This window comes from Indicator indicator, chromosome 1, assembly GCF_027791375.1.
Source record: "Indicator indicator isolate 239-I01 chromosome 1, UM_Iind_1.1, whole genome shotgun sequence".
NCBI classification, from domain to species: Eukaryota; Metazoa; Chordata; class Aves; order Piciformes; family Indicatoridae; genus Indicator; species Indicator indicator.
Genome location: NC_072010.1, coordinates 34,201,078 through 34,220,993, shown reverse-complemented (window position 1 = coordinate 34,220,993; position 19,916 = coordinate 34,201,078). Strand labels below are relative to the sequence as shown.

The following is a 19,916-nucleotide window of genomic DNA, read 5'->3' as shown; positions in this document are numbered from 1 at the left end:
CAAAAGAAATATGGTGAGCAGGTTGAGAAAGGTGATTCTGCCACTACTCTCATGAGACCTCACTTGGAGTACTGTCTGGCTCTAGGGCTCCCAATACAAGAGAGACACAGACCTGCTGGGCCATGTCCAGAGGAGCACCACAAAGATGGTCAGAGAGGGATGGAGCACCTCTCCTATTGAGAGAGAATTGGGGCTCTTCAGCTTGGAGAAGGGAGGGCTACAGGAAGACTCTAACTCACATTTCAATATCTGAAGGGGACCTGCAGGAAGGCTGGGGAAGGACTGTTCAGAAGAGCTTGTAGCAATAGAACAAGGGGCAATGGTTTTAAATTGTAGCAGGGTAGACTTAGGTTGGACATAAAGAGGAACTTCTTTACTTTGAAAGTGGTGAAGTACTGGAACAGGTTGCCTAAGGATGTCCCAGGAGACATTCAGGATCAGACTTGATGTGGCCCTGGGCAGCCTGATCTAGTTGGAAGTGTCCTTGCTCACTGTAGAGGGGGTTGGACAAGATGACTTTTGAAGGTCCCTTCCCACCTGAGAAGAAAAAAGTTACCTGCTGAGTTGTGTGTCTGCCTCGTCCATTACAAGTAGTCAAGTAACCCTTTTCACAGAGGCTTTGTGAGGCCTCTGTGAGCAGAGGGACTTTTGGAACAGAATTATTCAAGAAATAGTATTTTGGGGGATGTTTTTGCTTGTGCCATCATTGTATCAGGGCAATTTTTAGTGCTAAGCTAAGTTTCTGAAGAAGGTTCTGATTGGAATGGTATGGAGGGAAGCTGCTTCTTCATAGTATTCCTGTTCATGATTTTCTGGGTTTAGCTTCCCAGGTTTCAGCTCTGTGTTGGCTGGTTTTGCATGCATGTGTGAATAATTACTGCTGTCTCAGAAATGGACTGATAGTGAAGACAACTCAAGGGGCAGTTTGGAACTATTATTGGGTACAGCAGACCAGCCATAAGCCCTGTTGAAAATGTCATCAAAAGCCTTCAGCAGAACTTTTAGTCAGTGACTTTTTTTTTTTTCCCCTGTCTTAATTTACTTGGCACTAAGTTCATAAATATGTTTCAAGGGCCCATTGATACCACTTTGGCACTTTGTAAGCACCTTCTTACCTCTCTTAGGTAACATCTCATTGTAGTGAAGACTTCAAGTATTGACCTAGTACTTCTATGGGCTGTTTTTGTTGTTTCTCCGTTTCCCATGCGGCATTTAGAGTATTGCTTTAGGGTATGTACTGGATACTTCTTTCTGTCATATGAAAGACACTTCTAATAATTTGGCCACAAGGACTTGACTTGTTAATGTCAGCATGGTTCTGGCCTAAGGAAAACACTTTGCTGGGGCTGCTGTTGAAAGGCTGCTTGTCATTCAGTCTTCAGGTATCCCATTTTTGCCTAGATAACTGTTTTGATGATGTACAATGGCAATTTCCTTTGGGGATTCTGCAGCAAAAGAATCAGCAAATTATTTCTACTATTTTGAGAAGTACAACTATGCTTTCAGCTTTTTGTACAGACATGAGGTTTCTTACCAAGTCTAGTGGACACGTGTTTTGCTGTGCTGGAGAAATAGTGTCACAAATGCAACTATGCCCCATTCTCCTGAGTTAAGAATGCTGTTCTTACTAGGGAACCAGAAGGCTTAGTTTAAGTACCACTACTTCAAGTACTGGTGATGTGAAACACTGTAAAAATTCAATTGTACTTTGAGATGGAAACAATGGAATTGATTTATTCAGCTTTGAGACATACTTTGCTGCTTTTAAAAGTGGGATTTTTGTACCTTTAAGAGTTGTGTTTTTCAAGGAATTGCTCATCTGATTCAGAGATGTTTGTTGATAGCAAATGGCATGGTGCTTCAGGGATCACTTTGTGACCTGCAGGGCTGTTGTTGTCACCGCTATGCATGTTACCTGAAAGAATCAAGTTTTCTTCTGGAAATAGACTACTCTGGAGAATTTTCTCTATTTAAAAAGAAAGATTGTTCAGTTCCAGGCTCCAAGGACAAATAGCAGAGTGTTTTTGAAGGGCACAAACACATGCTCTTTTATGCATCCTTCCACCTTGAAATGCAACATGCAGAAATTCTGCCTTTGCAGGTTGGTTTTTGCAGTCCCTCTCCCACTCAAGATCTTCCGAACCAGCTCAGAAATTAAGCTTCCCAGTGGTGAAGATAATTTGTGTTGACAGTGTGAATTAGAAGAAAATCAACTGCCTGACATCTGGGTCAAATTGTCAGATTCCAGAATTGAGAACATCTGTCTGTGAATTAGGAACATCCTATTTAATTTCCAGCACAGAGGATCTTCATCCCACGGATGAGGAACTTCATGAAATGTATCCCCTTTTACCTATTTTTCTCTCAGGACTATCTTTTTGCTAAAACAGTGGAAATGTTTTATCGATATAAGAGAAGGTGTTTCTGTGAAATTACTCTTATTTTGAAGGAGAGGAAAAAGTTTGGCAGCAACCTATCCTCCTCAGAAAGGGCTTCAGTTGTCTTTAGAATTGTCTGTAAACTAGAGTTTAGAAAGGTAATGTTCCATGTAACAACTGCTTCTGAAGTGAAAGCAATGCCCATATGGGATATATCTGATATTTGCGCCAAAATACAGTTAGCGTTTGAACTTTCAGGTTGCTAACTGTTTGGAAAGCTACCTGATTGGTAGTACCAAGGCAGTTCTGAATCCTGCATGTTACAGATCTTTTTCCTGCAATTGAAGGTTTCACATCATGCTTCAGGATTGGATGTCTCAAAGGGGCCATGTGTTTGTGCAAGCCTGTGTTCATGTAGATGAGGAATAAGAAGCACTCACACTTTGGGGTTTTTCTAGTCTAAGTAATCACTCTAGATGGCTTTTGAATAAAGAAAGATCTTTCTGCATCATCCTTCTCTTACAGTTACATTCAAAAGTTTTCTGAGATGGATGAATCTGAGTACATGAGGTTGTTTTGAAGTATTTACAAGTGAGCAAGTTACTGAGAAACTAATACCCAGAAGTTTATTAAGCCTCATTGGATCATCTGTTGGAAGCTGAAGAACTGTTAGCTAATTTTTCTTCTCCAGCCCTTTGCAGATGGTTATAAAAGGAATTAGCCAGATTGTTCCCACATGGAAAAGTCTCCAGCTCTGTTATGGGGGCCTCAGACTTGTAGTATCCACTGAATTCTGTTTGAAGAATACAAGGTACAGTTTGAGACACTGAAATTTTAGAGTTCTGTGAACTGGACACCAAGGTGAGGCTGGACTGGTTTTGAGGCAGCAGCATCCTCAAAGACACCAGTTAGTGTTTTGGAATGAGTTGCAGTGGACTCTGCAGCTGCTCAAAGGAGAAGAAAATGTTACTGTCATTAAAATAACTGAATAATTTACAAAATATTCAGGCCTGGGGAAAAAAATACTGCCCACACAATCAACATGCAAATATTTAGCTTCTGGTATGTATTATTATTAGGTATTTCATAAGGAAACAAAGTGGCTTTTTAAAGTGTCAATTTTCTACTGTGTCTTAATTCCTGGAAGGGATCCATTTGATGAATGATGATGGGCCATTAGTGATTTAAATGTCGCTGCACATGTTTGTGCCAAGCAACATGTAATCTTCTTGTCTGCTGTCTTTTTATTCCTCCCTACTCTTCTGTATCTTTCACTGCTGAAGTTATTCAAAGCAAGATAGTGTACCCCTTGCCTGTGGTTTGGTAGGGTGGGTATGAATTTTCTAACAGTTAAATCTTCGTAAAAGCACATTGTAGAGCACATCTTTGTAAAGTGTTTCTGGGCTTTACCTATGCTTCTTCTGCAGTAACATAGATGTTCTTAACTTGAGGTAACCATCAAATCTGTATCTATTAGTCAGAGTATTTTCTTATTTGGGTGACGTTTATAGAGATGTATCTTGAAACTTATCTCAGTTAGCAGTGTCCAATCTTTGGTGGTTGGGTGCCTTGAAGAACAGTGCAGATAATACTAAATGTATTCTCAGGAATTCAAAGGGTAGGGACTCAAATCTCTGCCACATGTTACATATGAATTGCTTCTGAAACTGCCTGCTTTAGCATTTTATCTGTTTGTGCACCAAAAGTGCTTGAGACTCCTTATTGATGTATAAGACCAGCAACTTAAATGTAATGACTGACTGATAAACTAACAAGCTGAATCCTTAAACAACTACTATGGACACAGCTTTAAAGTCTGACCACTTCATAGTACATTACAATTTTTCTCTGATACTGACTATTTGGTGCTTTATGCAGTCATCTCAGTGAAGAAAGAAATGCAGCATTAGTGCTTTCAAGGTTACTGTTGAAACAGAAGTCTATTATAAAATAATTTGTCCAATAAGTGTAGTAATATTATATATAATTAATCCAGTAATTTAATTTCCATAGTAAGGAGCCAGAAAGTTTGAGCCTTTGAAAAATTTGCATCCCTGCTCCCAGGGTTGCTTATGTCATCTTCTTTATATATTTCTCCTCACCTTTGTTGCACATATCTCTTCAAAACCTTTCCATATTGCTTTTCACTCTAATTCTATTCCTTTGTCAATCCATTCAACTTATCTTCCGTATGGAGTACAGAAAATAAAAATCAAACTAGGATTTTGGCTACTGTGTCCTGATGTCCCATTTTGGATCCCCATGTATTTGTGCTTATCTTTGATAGTCCTGTTTCCTTTTTTGTCTAAAGAAAAATACCCATGGCAGGAGTCACTAGTTACATGGTACAGTATGCAGCATAGATTTCTGTTTAATGACTGGCACATAGGTGCCACCAGAATAACTATAAGTGATGGTAAGAGAATTCTAGCCATCAGCCATTTACTTTCCCTTGTGTCCTCTTATGAAAGAGGACACAAAATATTTAAATTGTAATAAGATAAGGAAAAACTAATGTACGCAGGGAAAAGTCACTTGGAACTTGGGTTCAAGTAAATGATGTTCCTGTTGTTTACAGTTCAAGTAGAGGATATGTATGCATGATATTTATTCCAGTCTCATTGTATTTTTCAAATACTCATTTTAAAGCAGTGACTCAAAGTTTACTTCTGAAACCGTTGTTTCAAACGAAAATAAGCTGCCCAGGAATAGAAAATAAGACAGTTCTGGCCTTTATGGAGTCTTTTCTTTGAGTAGTACAGAGTGTGGAAGGTGCTGTCTTAACTTTGAAGATTACACTTGACAAGAATCTCTACTGGTCTGTGAAGATGTGCAAACTTAATGTTTGCTTGAAGTATAGGAACACTTATTTGTGCTAATGAGGAAGGCTGAAGTTTACTTCTCCTTCTTGAATTCATGTTTCTTAGGTCACAATTGCAACACAACTGTAGGCAGTGATCTATGAGAAGATTTGAGGTTTGAACTTTGATTATTTAAGAGGCTATGGAAACTGGCAGCCCCAGTTCTAGAATTGGTTCTGTTGTCTTCACAACAAAACCTGAAATTTGCTTTTTGTGTGCTTTCACATTCATGGCAAGGGAGTAACTGAGGTTTCTATTTTTTCATTGAAGAATAAACTCTGAAATGAACTCATGGTCAGTATCGTTGTATTTCCAGATAACTCAGCTTGCTTTTTAGAAAGGGTAGAATTTGTCTTTATGGTGAATGTTGTAGTGTTTAGAAATAGTAAAACATTGTCTTTAAGATGGCAATAGTGACTCCAGAATACAGATGATAGCAAATCCAAGAGGGATTTTACTTCAAAATTTGCAGTTAATATGGGCATAGAAATTAGGGTTCTTTTTTCCAGATAACTTGGTTCCCTTAAGCAGCACATGAACCTGGATTTTTTATTTTTTTTTTCCTAAACTACTGGCAGGAGTCTGAAGGGGTGAAAAAGTTTGAGTATTCATGAGAAACAATTATACTGGCATTTGTATCAAGAATAGCTTCAATAACCTAAGTACTTGATTTGCATTATGTTTGTAGACTTTGCTTTCCCTGAATACTTGTTTCCAAGTGTATTGTTCAAGGTAGTTTTCAAAAAGACCATCCTAGTGTGGATTATTGGCCTGTAGAAGCTAAGACCATTGTGGAGTTCTGAATTTGTAAGAACTTGGCATTTTTCAAAACATGGTTTGGTTTTATTTTCCTATCACCTCTGATCAGAGGGTTTGTCTTCACAGTTGCTGTGAGCTGACTGAAGAAGGCCCTTTTGCTAGGAAGAAACACTTAATACTCTAGTGACCCAGGTCTGTTCACTGCCAATTCCCCCTGGTAATGGGACTAGTAATTCAGCAACTGTATGGTGAGGTGGAGCAGTGAGTAAATCAGTTGTAACCCTTGATACAGCCGCTATCACTGACTCAAACAAGGCTTTGGTATGGCTTGGGGGTAGTGCCACCTTTTCTTTTGCTAGTAAGCACAGTCTTTGTCCAGCTGTGTTACAAATGTGCAGTAGTGCAAAAAACTTTATGTAGTTTTGTGGTGGGTATGAATGTAATTTAAAGAAAGGAAAAGGCCTCTTTATGCACAGTTCACTTGCAGTCTAGTAAAGCTGGCTGGTCTCAAAGGAATTTGAATTTACTAAGAGCCAGATGAAAGTAACTTCAAATGTGTATTGTAAAACAGCAATACACTGCAAGCCTGCTACCTGAAGAAGGTACATACTTCTGCATTTAAACTCATTCTAGACAGTCTGAGGTTCAGAAGTTCTTCATCCTAAAATTTTCAATCTGTTAAAGGTTTCTTGTAGTAATTAGATATCTGAGGCCAGAGAGGACAACTACATTTGTTTGCAATTGTCTGTTTGGTTGTAACTTCTTTACATTGCTTTATCACTTTGTAGATATTTGAAGTCTAGTAATATTTTATTTGATAAGATTTTTCTACCAGAAGCCATTTGAGATTTGCTCAGAGCTTTCCAGTATGTTTATATATTTTATTACACTTCTGAGACATTTACACTGACTCCGTATGACTTGGATGTGTCCCCTTTTCTGCTGTCTTTGAAGGAAAACGTTTGGATTTTTGCCTTTTGTGTTGAATTAGGTTATAAAACGTAGATGTATACTTTGAATCTTCTAGAATAAGGTTTATTCCCTTTTCTCCCAAATCATATCTTAAAATGGATTTATGCTTCATCAAATTCTGCTTTTTAAAATTCTGTGCTCTCTGCATTATTTTGCTCATTATTTTATTTCTGCATGTAACTTTAATGTGGGATCTGCTTCTAACTAATCAGGCTTTTGCCATCTACAGGTTTTACCTAATTGGTGAATGCTGCCATTATCCTGTTATGCCTTGCTATTTTATTAAGTCTCTTCAGTGTTTTGGGTACATAGATCATAATTACTTACTCATTATTGCTCTTGTTTCTTTAAGACACTAGTTACTTGCTAGATATAGCAGTCATGTTTAGAATGCAGCTATAAACCAGGTTGAGCATTTTATAAAGTGCTTAGAAATATTGTGGCACTCAGAAGCCATAGACCTGGTGTTGGAATCATTCACTGTCATGAAATTTACAAATATTTATGTGTATGTATTCTAAATGTCAGACTCCTATAGTGTGAGTTCAAAACAGTATGGATGGAATTTGGGTCATGTTTACAAGGTCTGATTTCAGAAAGTATTAGCCTTAAAACAGTCACTATGTATGTATTTTTGTAAAAAGATGCAGGCCATGTTCTAGACAACAATATTTTTTTTAACAAGAGAAGTAAATGTATCTTTACATACCAGCCTGCCAGAAAACCTCAGAAGCTTTTCATTGTTATGGAAAGTTCATGCAGAATCTTTTCCAAAGCACCTTTCTTCAGTTGGCTCAGTTTGGACACTAAAAAACTAATAGCATTAAAAAAAAAATTCCAAAATACAACATAAAGAATACTTAGCAAATGTACTTGATTACGTTCTGCTGTAAACTGCAGACATCATACCTATTTCCCTGCTGTGATCAAAGGTAACTTGTGAAAGGTGAAGTGAACTGTATGAGGATACATGCAGGGGTTTTTCCAGATTAAGTAATTATTTTAGTGTATTTTGTCTAATTTTGCCCATGTGTTTTTTCAATGCGTTACTTTAAAGCATAACTTAAGTTGATTTTTTTTTTTTTTAATATGCAGGTTTGTACAATCCAAGAACTTGTTACTGGTTATGAAACCTCTTTGAAAACCTGTGACCTTTTTAGTACATGTGGTAAGTTTCTTTGGTCTTATTACATTGTAATTAGTAACACTGTTTATGGCTGTTATCAAGAACTGTTGAAGTGCTGATATTTTTTGCAAGAAAGTAGTTATAATGCCTTCTAGTAAATGAATGCATTACAGGAAATGCTGGCTGTATTTGCCAAGCTTTTCTTGTTTGTTTGTTTTTCAAATGCAGTTCTCAGCCTTACTGGTTGCTGTAACATTTTCCATTTTATTGCAGAAAACGGAGAGAAAGAGCCCCCAACGACACTGCTTTGGGTTCAGTATTTCCTGGCACAGCACTTTGACAAACTTGGCCAGTGTTCTTTGGCCTTGGATTACATTAATGCTGCAATTGCAAGCACGCCAACATTAATAGAACTGTTCTATTTAAAAGCAAAAATTTACAAGGTAAAAAATTATTTTAGACATGTACTTAATTTAATGAAAAAAACAAAAAACAACCCATCGAACTGGTGTGAGTTTGTGGCTGGTATTTCAGTTAGTAGTGGTTGCAGGCATAGGTTTTCATGCAGGTTTCTATTTGGGCACTGTTCTGTCAGGAAGAAAATGAAAAGCCTTTTGTTAAGGTTTTGCAAAGCAAGTCACAATGGAGTAAATTGTCATTCTGAAAAAAATCTGGGGGCAGGAGGGGAGTGAGCAATAATACTGCCCTTTGTTATTTCTGAGGTAGAAATACCAGTAAATATATATAGATTTCAGGAGCTGGTCGCTAACAGGCTTATATGGAAAGTTAACTGTTTAATTTCTCCATGACAGCATGTAGGTAACCTCAAGGAAGCTGCCAAATGGATGGATGAAGCACAGTCTTTGGATACTGCTGACAGATTTATCAATTCTAAATGTGCTAAATATATGCTGCGAGCAAATATGGTGAAGGATGCAGAGGAGATGTGCTCTAAATTCACAAGAGTAAGTATATTGCTTTCATGAAGAGAGCTTTTATTTCCCTCTGGCAGTTTTTCACTCATGAAATTTTCAACCAAACTTTTAAAATTATCTTATTAGTGTCTCTTTTTAAGATACTGCTCTTAAAGATCGATAACTATATAGAATCCTAGAGTGGTTTCAGTGACTTTTTAGACTAATAGATGCAACTTACTTGATGGGGGAAAAAAGCACAACAAAAATTACTTCCTGAACTTTTAAATTTCACATTAAGTGTTGGTTTCTGCCTCCAAGTTGTTAAAGTAAGAACACGTGTACAAGCCTGAGCTAATCTTGTTCAGATAATAATTATGTATTTTAAAAATAATAAAAATCTATGCCTCTTTCTTGTGGAGCATAAGATACCAAGTATTTTCAGTTACTGAATGGATATAGCTATTTTTCTATTGTAATCCAAGTAGTTGAAGAATTTATCGCTTCCCGCTAAATACCTGAACCTAGCCAGAGTTGAAAGAAGCCACTGGTAAATTATGATGGCAAAAAGTGATAATGACACTTATTTCAGGAAGGAACTTCTGCTATGGAAAACCTAAACGAGATGCAGTGTATGTGGTTCCAGACTGAATGTGCTGCAGCTTATCAAAGACTGGGGAAGTATGGTGATGCCTTGAAAAAATGCCATGAAGTGGAAAGGGTGAGTAGGTGCAAACACAGTCTATTTCTTTCTCAGTATTTCTCATGCCCTGGTAAAGGTATTTACTGATGTAATCAGCATCAGTTTCTTTAAAGTTTCTTGCATAACGATTTTTATAAACAGGCTAATACCTGATGATTTATTGTAATAAGATGTCATCCTTAGCTATTATGTGAAAAGCAATTATTGGAAGTTAAAATACAATACTCTATCTTAGCTATGCAACTATTTGTACATTAACTTTATATTCCCTTTTGCCAGTCGTTCTTTTAATTAAACACATTTCACTTGGCTTTCAATGAGTGTGTTAAGTTGTTTGAACAATTGCATTATAGTTTCTTGGTAACAAAATCAGGTTTTTCTGGGTGAGTTTCCTCTGTATTGATAGGTTCTTTTGGACAGTAAGTGTTACCAGGATATTTTTATGCCCATTAAATATTGCCTGTAAATAATATCACTTGTGATTTTATTCACCTCCATCTAATTAAAAATAGACTAAGCAAAGGGAGTGCATAAAAGCTGTGAGGTTTGGAGTTCTTTTATTTATTTGTTTTGGTTTTTTTCTTCTTGAAGCATTTTTTTGAGATAACAGATGATCAATTTGACTTCCACACATACTGCATGAGAAAGATGACTCTTCGTGCCTATGTAGACCTTTTGAGATTAGAAGATGTGCTCAGGAAACATGCCTTCTACTTCAAGGCTGCTCGATCAGCAATTGAAATCTACTTGAAGCTCCACGATAATCCTCTTACCAATGAAAGCAAAGAACAAGAAGTTAATTCAGGTATCTAGACTGTAATGGAGGCTCATATGTATGATACATATAAAAGCTTATTAGGCTGAATTATGAGTTGTAACATACACAAGTTTTTCCTCATTTTAGACACAATTTAACTGAGTAGAGATCACAGATAACATACTACAGCTTTCTTACTCTGCTCTCTTATCCTGTTGTAAAACTAGTACATGAATGAACCGAGCTTACAGCTGGAGTACTTGGAGAGGACTGGCACTTCAGAATATTAAGAAGAAAAGTCAAACTTGATTCAGCCATTTATTAATTTAAACAAAAGATAAATTACATTTAACAGATAATTTATGAAATGATAGGTTTTGTGGGAAAGCAGTTGGAATTGTAATAATTTAATTTTCATCTAGTGTATTTAATTTATTACACAGTAGTACTAGATAAGACTACATTACATTTGATCATTTTTCACATAACTTCAGGGCCAAAGAATCCATGTTGAAGTGTGTATTAGCAAAATCAACACATGTAGGAAAGAATTTAAAACCAGTGCTAAATGGAAAGCAGACTTTCTTAGGAAACCGTGGGATGTGGTTTAGAAATTCTAGAGTACAATGACAAACAAGTTGTGATTTTTGTTTGTTGTATTTTTTTTTTCTTTTAAGATAAATAGTTGCTTGGTTTTTCTCATGCAGAATTGCAGCTACTGTCAACACTTCAGCTGTTTGTTGACTAAAGCAGGGGAAATTATCTAGCTCATTGCAAGGGGAAGAATATTTGACATGGGGGGGACATAAACTGAACCTAAAATGCCACTTGATATTGCCAGTACAATCTTGCCTTTCATTCAGAGGTGAATAAATGTTGCCATATCTGCCTTTATAATGAAGTACATGTTGAGGCACATTCCACCCCATAGTTCAACTTGCATCTATTTTCTCTCCAATTTATTTCTGTATTAAGGTTGTTGTGTGACAAAGAATCTTGATAGAATTTGTGTTATAGAAACTAAGGTGGGGAAGAGCTGAAGTTGTGCCATTAGGATCCAGTAAGCTTGTCCACAGGGAAAGACAATACCTCATGAATGGGGTGAAAAGAACAATTGCTTCTCCTTGCTTTCTTGTCTCAGAATGGTTGCTGCCCTCAGTGAAGAGATGGTGGTACCACAGCTGCCAAGAAGACGTGTTAGTCCCTCAGAAACCCATTCTTCTGGTCCTTAGCTCAAATCCTGTTATCAGTGAAAGAACAGTGAACTGTGAAGTATTATTCTGGCTAAATTGGTCAGGTCAATGGGACAACAGGGAAGGCAAAAAAGAGTAAATGCAAAGGCTGAAGGCTTCTTGCTTTTATGTGAACCTGCAGGAAGCAATGTTATAGGTGTTCTGCTTTTCATGTATCTGTTAAACCTTCTTGGTTTATCTAAATGTCCAGTCTGAAAATCTGAACACGGTAAGCAGCCTTGAGGAGTCATAGAATGGTCCTGCTAATACACACCAGAATATTTTTACCTCTTACCCCAAACAATACTGAATTTTGCATACTTTTATCTGTCCTATGGCATTTGCAGGAAATCAATGCAATTGTTGTGGTTGTGTACTGTTCAGACATAGTCATCTTTAATGAAAGATAAGCTTGTTTCAAGATGAAGTTTAAATCAGTCTGCATGCTTTTAGTTAACATTAAAGGAAGCTGAGCTATAGTCAACGTGGAAGCTTAGTATTACCCTTGAAAACAACTATTTTCTAAGGTAAAACTTTTCATGGATGCAACTTTATGTAGTTAAACTTGCAAATAGTCAAGGTTTCTGTTACAGCTATGTAAGAGAAAATAATGTAATGTCAAGTGTTGTGCTGAACTGTAGGTAGTAATCCCGTAGTAATGTCAGACTGTAGTGATGATAGTCTGGCAAGTGGTGATATTTAGGGAAATCACTGTAGAAGTCTGCCATTATTATATGGGGGAGGAGCGTGGTGGCGTGTCTGAGTGTTGCTTGAAAGAAAGAAGGTTTATAATTAAATGCTCTTGTTAATCTAAGCTACCTGTTTGTTACTTTAATGTGCAGAAAATCTGTCTGCCAAAGAATTGAAGAAAATGCTCAGCAAGCAAAGAAGAGCGCAGAAGAAAGCAAAACTTGAAGAGGAAAGAAAACATGCAGAAAGAGAGCGACAACAAAAGAATCAAAAGAAAAAGAGGGATGAAGAGGAGGAGGAAACTAGTGGGCCCAGGGAAGAGCTAGTTCCTGAAAAACTGGAAAGGGTTAGCATGGACTTTCATGTTCAATTTGTGTGATAATCAATAAAAGCTTGTAACATGAGATTGCTATCAAGTTCCCTTAAAAAAAATTGGATACTTGTATAAAACTGTTCTTTCATGCAAAGATACCTTGTGCTCTATTTACACTAAGGACAAGTACTATTTTTCCTCATAAGTTCAAGCTCTGTTAATGTTACTTTCTATGAATTTTTGGGTTGTTGAAGAGTAGGGCATCCTTCATTTAAAAAAAAATACTGAATGAAAAGGTGATTCTTTCCTGCAGAGCTCTGATTTTTATACAGTGAATAGGAAAAAAAAATGCGATTGCTGTCCACTAAACGTGAAGACAAGAGCCATTATTTCTCTAAGCACAAAGAATTATCTCCTTTATCAGAGAGAGAAAGCTTTAACTTCTGAAGTTACTATGGTGGTAATATTACAACACTTCAGATGAAGGGTACATTATGCAGGCAGTGCCAGAGGTAGCTGTGATGTTGTGCTTGTCTACACAAAATCATGAGTAGATACTTTTTAATCTTGCTACTCAAATAAAAATACTATAGTCTTCTTTAATTGACCTTTGGCCACTGATTATTTAAAATGTTTAATATTTAAATCAGAAAAAAGAATTTCTTGGTGTTTTTATCCAACATTTATTTTAAGCTTTAAATTTCACTGTGGTTTTATTAAAACAGGTAGAGAATCCATTAGAAGAAGCCATTAAGTTCCTTATGCCGCTTAAGAATCTTATTGGAGATGAAATAGAAACACATTTACTAGCATTTGAAATATACTTTAGAAAAGGTAAAGTACTGCATATTTTTTTTCTTTACACAGTTTGAATCTTTCACTGCAGCCTGTGTTATTTCAGTGTAGTCTTAAAATGGTTTGCATTGAACCCATAGGGGAAATAGCGCTTTTGTTTAGGTATCCTTAAACCAAGAGCGAAGTAAGTTGTAGTATATACTAATGAATGCTGTAGAAAGGTATTTGTAGTATGATCTTTACCTAAGGGAAAACAAAGCCAAACAGCTAGTAACATCATCTGTTCAGTGTTGCTAGAGTTCAAGCAGCAGACATTTCTGTTTCATTGAGCAATTTGGATGGGAAAAATAAAACCACTTTTAAATTCTTTGTAACTGTTGATGTTTCTAATGTTTGTACTAGATTTACTAAAGAAAACAGAAGTTGATATAAAGAGGAAAAAAGTTGTGTGTTCTCAATCTTGGTATGTTTTTGTTTTTTCTCCTTCCCACAGGAAAGTTTCTGTTAATGTTACAGTCCGTCAAGAGAGCTTTTGCTATCAACAGTAATAACCCATGGCTACATGAATGCTTGATTAAGTTCTCTAAAGCTGGTATGTGTGTAGGAAGTACAAGTGTATGTATAAAGATATAGGAATCTGTATCTGCATGTTTCTGTAATGTAGACATACTCTTGGGATACAGAGTGACTTGAAGAAAAATAAGGTTTGTTTTCCATGGTAATAGCCAAGAAGACACAGGTTGTGTTATGTGGGGTACTGTGTATGTGTTATATTATACTCCTTCTTCCATTAATCCACCAGGTGGACCAAATAACACATTTTGGATAGATTTCACAGAGAAGTAGGTGTTCCAAAGGCCCTGCACATTCTTAAATTCGAAGATAGTAAGTGGCAGATACAGGAGAAAGATTCTGACTGAAGCCAAGTATTCATTGTCAACTTGTAGCAAAGTTTACATGACAGCCCTCTTTATGAATGTTTCATCTAAATGCATCTGTGGTGCTTGTGTTCATCTGTTTTGAACTGCAATTTTTCTGCGGCCAGACTTTTAGAAATGGAAGTTTTAGCAGTGATTTTTATAGTTTCATGTGGTTTTCTACAGCTGTTTTAAATGGGTTTCTCTTGCTTCTCTCCTTCTTACCTTCCACCTTCTAGTATCTGACCATAGTAACCTCCCAGAAATTGTGAGCAAGGTCCTAAGTCAAGAAATGCAGAAAATCTTTGTTAATAAAAACTTGGAAAATTTTAATGAAGAATTTCTCAAACACAATGCTACCTCCATTCAGCACCAGCTGTCAGGTTTGTTGTAACTTTTTAATACTTTTGAAAAGGAAATAGTTTATTAACATCCAGAATCTTTATCTGCAATCCATAGTTCATGCGTAAATTCCATTGACCTGGAACTTTACATGTTTAGATTAGGTTTTTTCTGCCTTCTTTTACCACATTCACTTTTTTTATTAGATGCATAAAGAACATGCTTCTTGACTCCAAAATGTGTGATCAAACCACTACAGATATTCAAGTAAGGAAGCGTTGACATCCCTCCTGTTGCAGCTTTTATCTGAAAAGATTAGCGGGGGGAGTGGGAAAACACAGCCCAAACCTATCCAGTGGAAGCAGTTCTTTTTTCTCTTTTCTTATCAGCTGGAATTTCTCTGTTCCTACTCACAGCAACAGCATCAAGAAAAAATACCATGACAAACCTGTTACATTACTTTTGCTTTTCTGCTTTGTAGTCACAATGAAAATGTGGTTCTTGATTGTTGCAGATGTGTTCTTCCACTCTTGTAATTATTGGGCATCTAATTGGATGTTTTCCAGGTTCTACTTGGTGGGTCCTCCTTTGTTACAGAAAACAGTAGTCATTCTGTCATAGTAGTTGTACAGGCTCAGATTGTTGTATTTCCAAGTCTGGCTTCACACTGTCAACATCTTTAGTGTCTTTGATAAGAACCTACGCTGAATTGTTGTGATCCAGCAGTGTATCAATTTACAGGCAGTGGGAACAAATGTGGGATTAGGCTTTTAAGGTGAAATCAGGAGTGAACTAACCCCTAGACATGACCTTGATAGCTTTAGGTCTTCATGGATGTATCATTTTCCGTTTATGGCGAAACAGGTTTGAGGTGCTTGATAAATCTACAGTCCAATTTATAATTGTATTGAATTGTATTCTTTAATGCAAGCTTGAAAATGTAAAGGTCTGAAAGACCTAAACTTGAAATCATAGAATTATAGTCTTCAGAGTACAATTGAATGTTTTGGCTTAAATGTTTACTAGTGAAAGAATTATAAGCAGAATCTTAATCCATTTCTAGTTTTAGTCTCCTTGACTTCAAAAATGTAACTAAGCTAAGTCCTAAGGTTTTCTTTTTTTTTTTTTTGCAACAGTTACTCAATCCCAAATACAGACAGTCTAGCAATTCATGTTTTTAAACTTTCTGGACACAAAACACAGAACTAGGAAACTTCAGCTAGGGAAACAAGTTTAATAATTGGGGAAATTAGTTGAGCAAGAGGAAACAAGATGCTCAGTGTGGGTTTTAAGTTTTCAGTAGAGTGATTTCTTAAAACTTACTGTTCTTTGTAGTAGATTAGGTAGTGAGGTATGTCTGGACTCTTGGAAAAAAGTATATGAAATGCCTACATGTTTATTAAGATGAGACTTGAAGGCATCAGTGCTATGAGAAGAAACAGTATTTTGCAGAGATGCCCAGACTAGTTTTGACAAGCTGTTTGTGGTTCAAGATGCTGCATAGTTACATTAATGCAATGTCTTACCTCTTGTTAATATAGTTTAATCCAGGTAAAGCACCAAACTTGCATTACACTTTCCTTGTACCTCAGCTGTTTAGCTTAGCTCCAGGTTAGCAGCCCAGCTTGACCTTACTTTCTGTCATGGGCTGGTTTGAAATTCTTCTGGATTGTGTACCACAATCCTTTAGTAACTGTATTGTTCACTTACCTCTAGTCCTTTTTCAGAAGAATTCAAAGTATCTCAAGGAACTTGTCTCTTACTCACTTTTAGATTTGTAGGATGGATTTCATTTAGCCTGTTGATTCAAAGGTCTTAGTCATCAACACAGTCTTGACTGACAGGACTTCAGTTAAGTGAGAGATTTCACTTTTGCAGAAGCAGATCTCCTGTGTTGCTGAATTATTGTGCTTTTAATAAATTTCAAAATAGCTTTATTTTTGTCAGTTTTAAGGTAAAAAATAAGGGAGGAAGATACGGTTTATTAAAATGTGCAAGAAGTCCTGATTCACATTGTGTAAGTTTCAGGGTCCTGTGTCCGTATATGCGGCATTGCATTTAGGAACATTACTAAGGAACGTTACTACCTAAATGTTGTCTTCTTTCTTGCAATAAGGTGCAAAAATGATGTATTTCCTGGACAAATCAAGACAAGAAAAAGCAATTGCTGTTGCTACTAGATTGGATAAAAACATGAGAGACAAAAATGTGAAGGTAAAAGATACAGTATTTTAAAGACAAGAAGTGTGTTGTTTAGCAGTTCGTCTTTGTAGTAATAAATCGATTGTAAATCACACTGACTAACTTTTTTGTTTGTTTCTTTAGACACTAACAAAGGTTTTTGAAGCACTGCTTGATGGCAGTTTTGGAAGCTGCCACACTCAATGTGAAGAATATCAAGCAGCATGTCATAAACTGTTTCCTTTTACATCTGCCTTTATGCCTGCCACAAACGAGGACGATAGCATCACATCTGTGAATCATACAGCCATTAACCATGATTTCCTGTCCAATGAAATCTGAACTAGGGTGTGCAAGCCCATCGGGGTGTGTGTGTATACCAACATGCACACATGCATACAAAACTCTGACTCTCATTACATGCTGGCTGGATACAGATCAGGGTTACTTTTCCAGGTTGTATTTTAATATCTTTAACAGGTATAAAACAAAATATTTGGATAGTTATATGAAATGGAGTATGTGATTAGTTATTTTTCCCAACCAAAACTGCCAATATTTATGGAAATGTTATCCTTAATCAGCATTTTCATATTTATACTTGTACAGTTTTAAGTCTTTTATTAATACATCAGCCCCCTCTCACAGAAAATACAGGTGTTAAAGGCTGCTTTAACATAAGTGTTGTTACATATGCAGATAAATGTGATCATATCTTGTTAATTATAGTTTAAACGTTTTTAGCAGATTAAGGCTGAACTGCTGCTTGAATTGCCCTCTTTGTCTTTTACTGTTTTTTAGGTTTGTTTTTTTCCTGGGTGTTTTGGTTTGGGATTTTTTTAATTTTTTTTTCCCCTCTTTGGTCGTTTTGGTTTATTTTGAAGCACAGTGACAATTGGAAGCATAGAGGGTTTGCATGTTTTTGTCAGGTGTGTGTTTTATATGGAACCAGCGTTGATGGATATGAAGATTAGGTTCATGTAAAAACAAATAAACCACCACAACAAACCAAAAACAAACAAAAGAACTTAGAAGCTTTTTGAAAACTAATCTACCTTGTGTTCCATAGCTATTGTTTCTTCAAGTTTATGGTCAATTTAACATTTTTTTTAAGTTTGAATATCCTTGAAGCAATTCCCTGTGAAAACAGTAGGATTTTTATACTGTTGCCTGTCCTTTTGTTCCATCTTCCCCTTCCTCCTCTTTACTTCTGGTTTCTCCCCATCTGTTCACCTATTGATACTTAAGTTGAACAAGCTGCTCCAATTCTGGGCAAGTGCAGAAGGTACAGCAATGGGAATACAGTTCTTCTCTACATGATAAAACAAACTCATTGGTAAGTTTACTGTATTGCCTCCATTAAAAGTCTTAGTTGTCCACTTAGGGTCAATAATCCAGTACTTCTCATGCCTAAATACTATTGCTTTAGGTGCTGCAAAGCAAATAGTATTTGAGGGGTGGGTTTTACATTTAAGGGAGCACAAAGAGTCTTGACTACAAATCATAATGAACCTTTTTCTTACTTTGTATTCTGGTGCATTAACTATAAAATATCTGAGGCATCAAAATGCAAGTCTGAATCTAATATACCTATTTAAAGCATAGTATTGCTGGACAAAAAAGGCTACATACGACAGCTTTACATTCTATAAGAACTGCTATGAAAACATAACTATACTGTGGCTTGTACAGAAAATCCATTTTCTGGAAACTGTAATGGAATCATTCAATCTCAGTTTGTTTTTATTTCACTGCAATGTAAATATTTTCAATAATATTAACTAGCCCCTCAAAGGCAAATGTAAGTTCATGAAGAGGGGATTTTATTAAGACAAATAAACTGTTCTAATAAAAATTCTCCTTTGTGTCATCTGTTTAGATTCAAAACTGTTGAATGGAAAACTCACTGTAAAATACTGCCAACATATGTTATGCTGTAATAAATTATTTTGTACACACTTGCTTTTGGAGTGGAATTTTTTGCATATTTATGGATCAAACATCAACCCATTGTGCTCTCTAGTGGTTTTCCATTCAGTTGCATCATTCACTGGTTTAACATGGACTCTGTAAGTAGCTAGTGGGGAAAAAAAAAAGCCCTGCTGTTTAGCACATTGAGACCTATCTCTCTCTCTATATATAGTAACATACTACCCTGAGAAATATGGCAGAAGGTCTTTTATGTATTCACTGTGTGCTATGTGCTGTGGAACAACTTGCTGAAATGCCTCAAGCAGGGAGCTGTTGTTGACCATAATGGGACTGTTGGCTCAGCATTACCCTGGGAGAGCACTTTAGGAGCCCACATAAAGTGAAGACTTGAAATGGTAGTGGTGGTCTGCTGCCTTTTCCAGTGGTGACACTTGCATTGCTAGAGACCCATTAATCCAGGCTTTCAGAAGGTGGCTGTGGCACTTTCAGACTGCTAATCCTGTTCCTCTGGTGTCTGCTTAATATGACACTTCAGGTTTCAGCATACCCAGGGTGTCTTTTCTGCTGAATAAACTGCCGTTTATTCCTTGAGAAAGAGGAGTAGTTTTATTTCTAGACTGAATTGCAGGAACTCTTTTGAGAATTCTAAAAATGTAAAAACTGAGGCTTCTGTCACCCAAGTGTGGGGTTTGGTTTTCTCCTGGAACTGCTGGAGGCACAACCTGCTATGTTGTCTTCTGGGCTGTCATCACAGGTGTTAACTGCCTGGAGTAATGCTTGCTTTGCAGTCCCATAGACCATTGCAAAGAGTTAGAAGGATAGTATGGGAAGGATAACAAAAATAATAAGAAAAGAACAGATGTCAAGGAAAGGTGTTTTTCTAAACTATTCTGGGAAGATGTGGTGTCTTTTCAGTAACTTGAGTTGGAAAAGGCATCAAACTGAACAGGCCTGTTACATTGTGACAGAGGAAATGTACTATAATATAGAAACACAAACTGTGTTTGCCTGTTACAGTAGTCAGTACTTCACAACTCAGTGTTT

At 36.6% G+C, this 19,916-nt stretch overlaps 1 protein-coding gene across 2 annotated transcripts in view; it reads left to right on the top strand.

The window, feature by feature from the left end:
• NAA16 (N-alpha-acetyltransferase 16, NatA auxiliary subunit) overlaps window positions 1–17,384 on the top strand; it is a 66,544-nt gene extending 49,160 nt beyond the window's left edge. Inside the window, exons 10-20 of one of the 2 annotated variants that reach the window (XM_054397954.1) lie at window positions 8,066–8,138; window positions 8,370–8,539; window positions 8,909–9,061; window positions 9,603–9,731; window positions 10,305–10,518; window positions 12,545–12,738; window positions 13,431–13,539; window positions 13,994–14,092; window positions 14,657–14,800; window positions 16,876–16,973; window positions 17,085–17,384. In XM_054397954.1, the coding sequence (XP_054253929.1) occupies window positions 8,066–8,138; window positions 8,370–8,539; window positions 8,909–9,061; window positions 9,603–9,731; window positions 10,305–10,518; window positions 12,545–12,738; window positions 13,431–13,539; window positions 13,994–14,092; window positions 14,657–14,800; window positions 16,876–16,973; window positions 17,085–17,282 (1,581 nt within the window). In that variant the 3' untranslated portion in view covers window positions 17,283–17,384. Of the gene's footprint in view, window positions 1–8,065; window positions 8,139–8,369; window positions 8,540–8,908; window positions 9,062–9,602; window positions 9,732–10,304; window positions 10,519–12,544; window positions 12,739–13,430; window positions 13,540–13,993; window positions 14,108–14,656; window positions 14,801–16,875; window positions 16,974–17,084 lie in introns of both variants that reach the window. The other variant, XM_054398035.1, reaches the window with a different exon arrangement.
• Window positions 17,385–19,916: the final 2,532 nt, after the last annotated feature.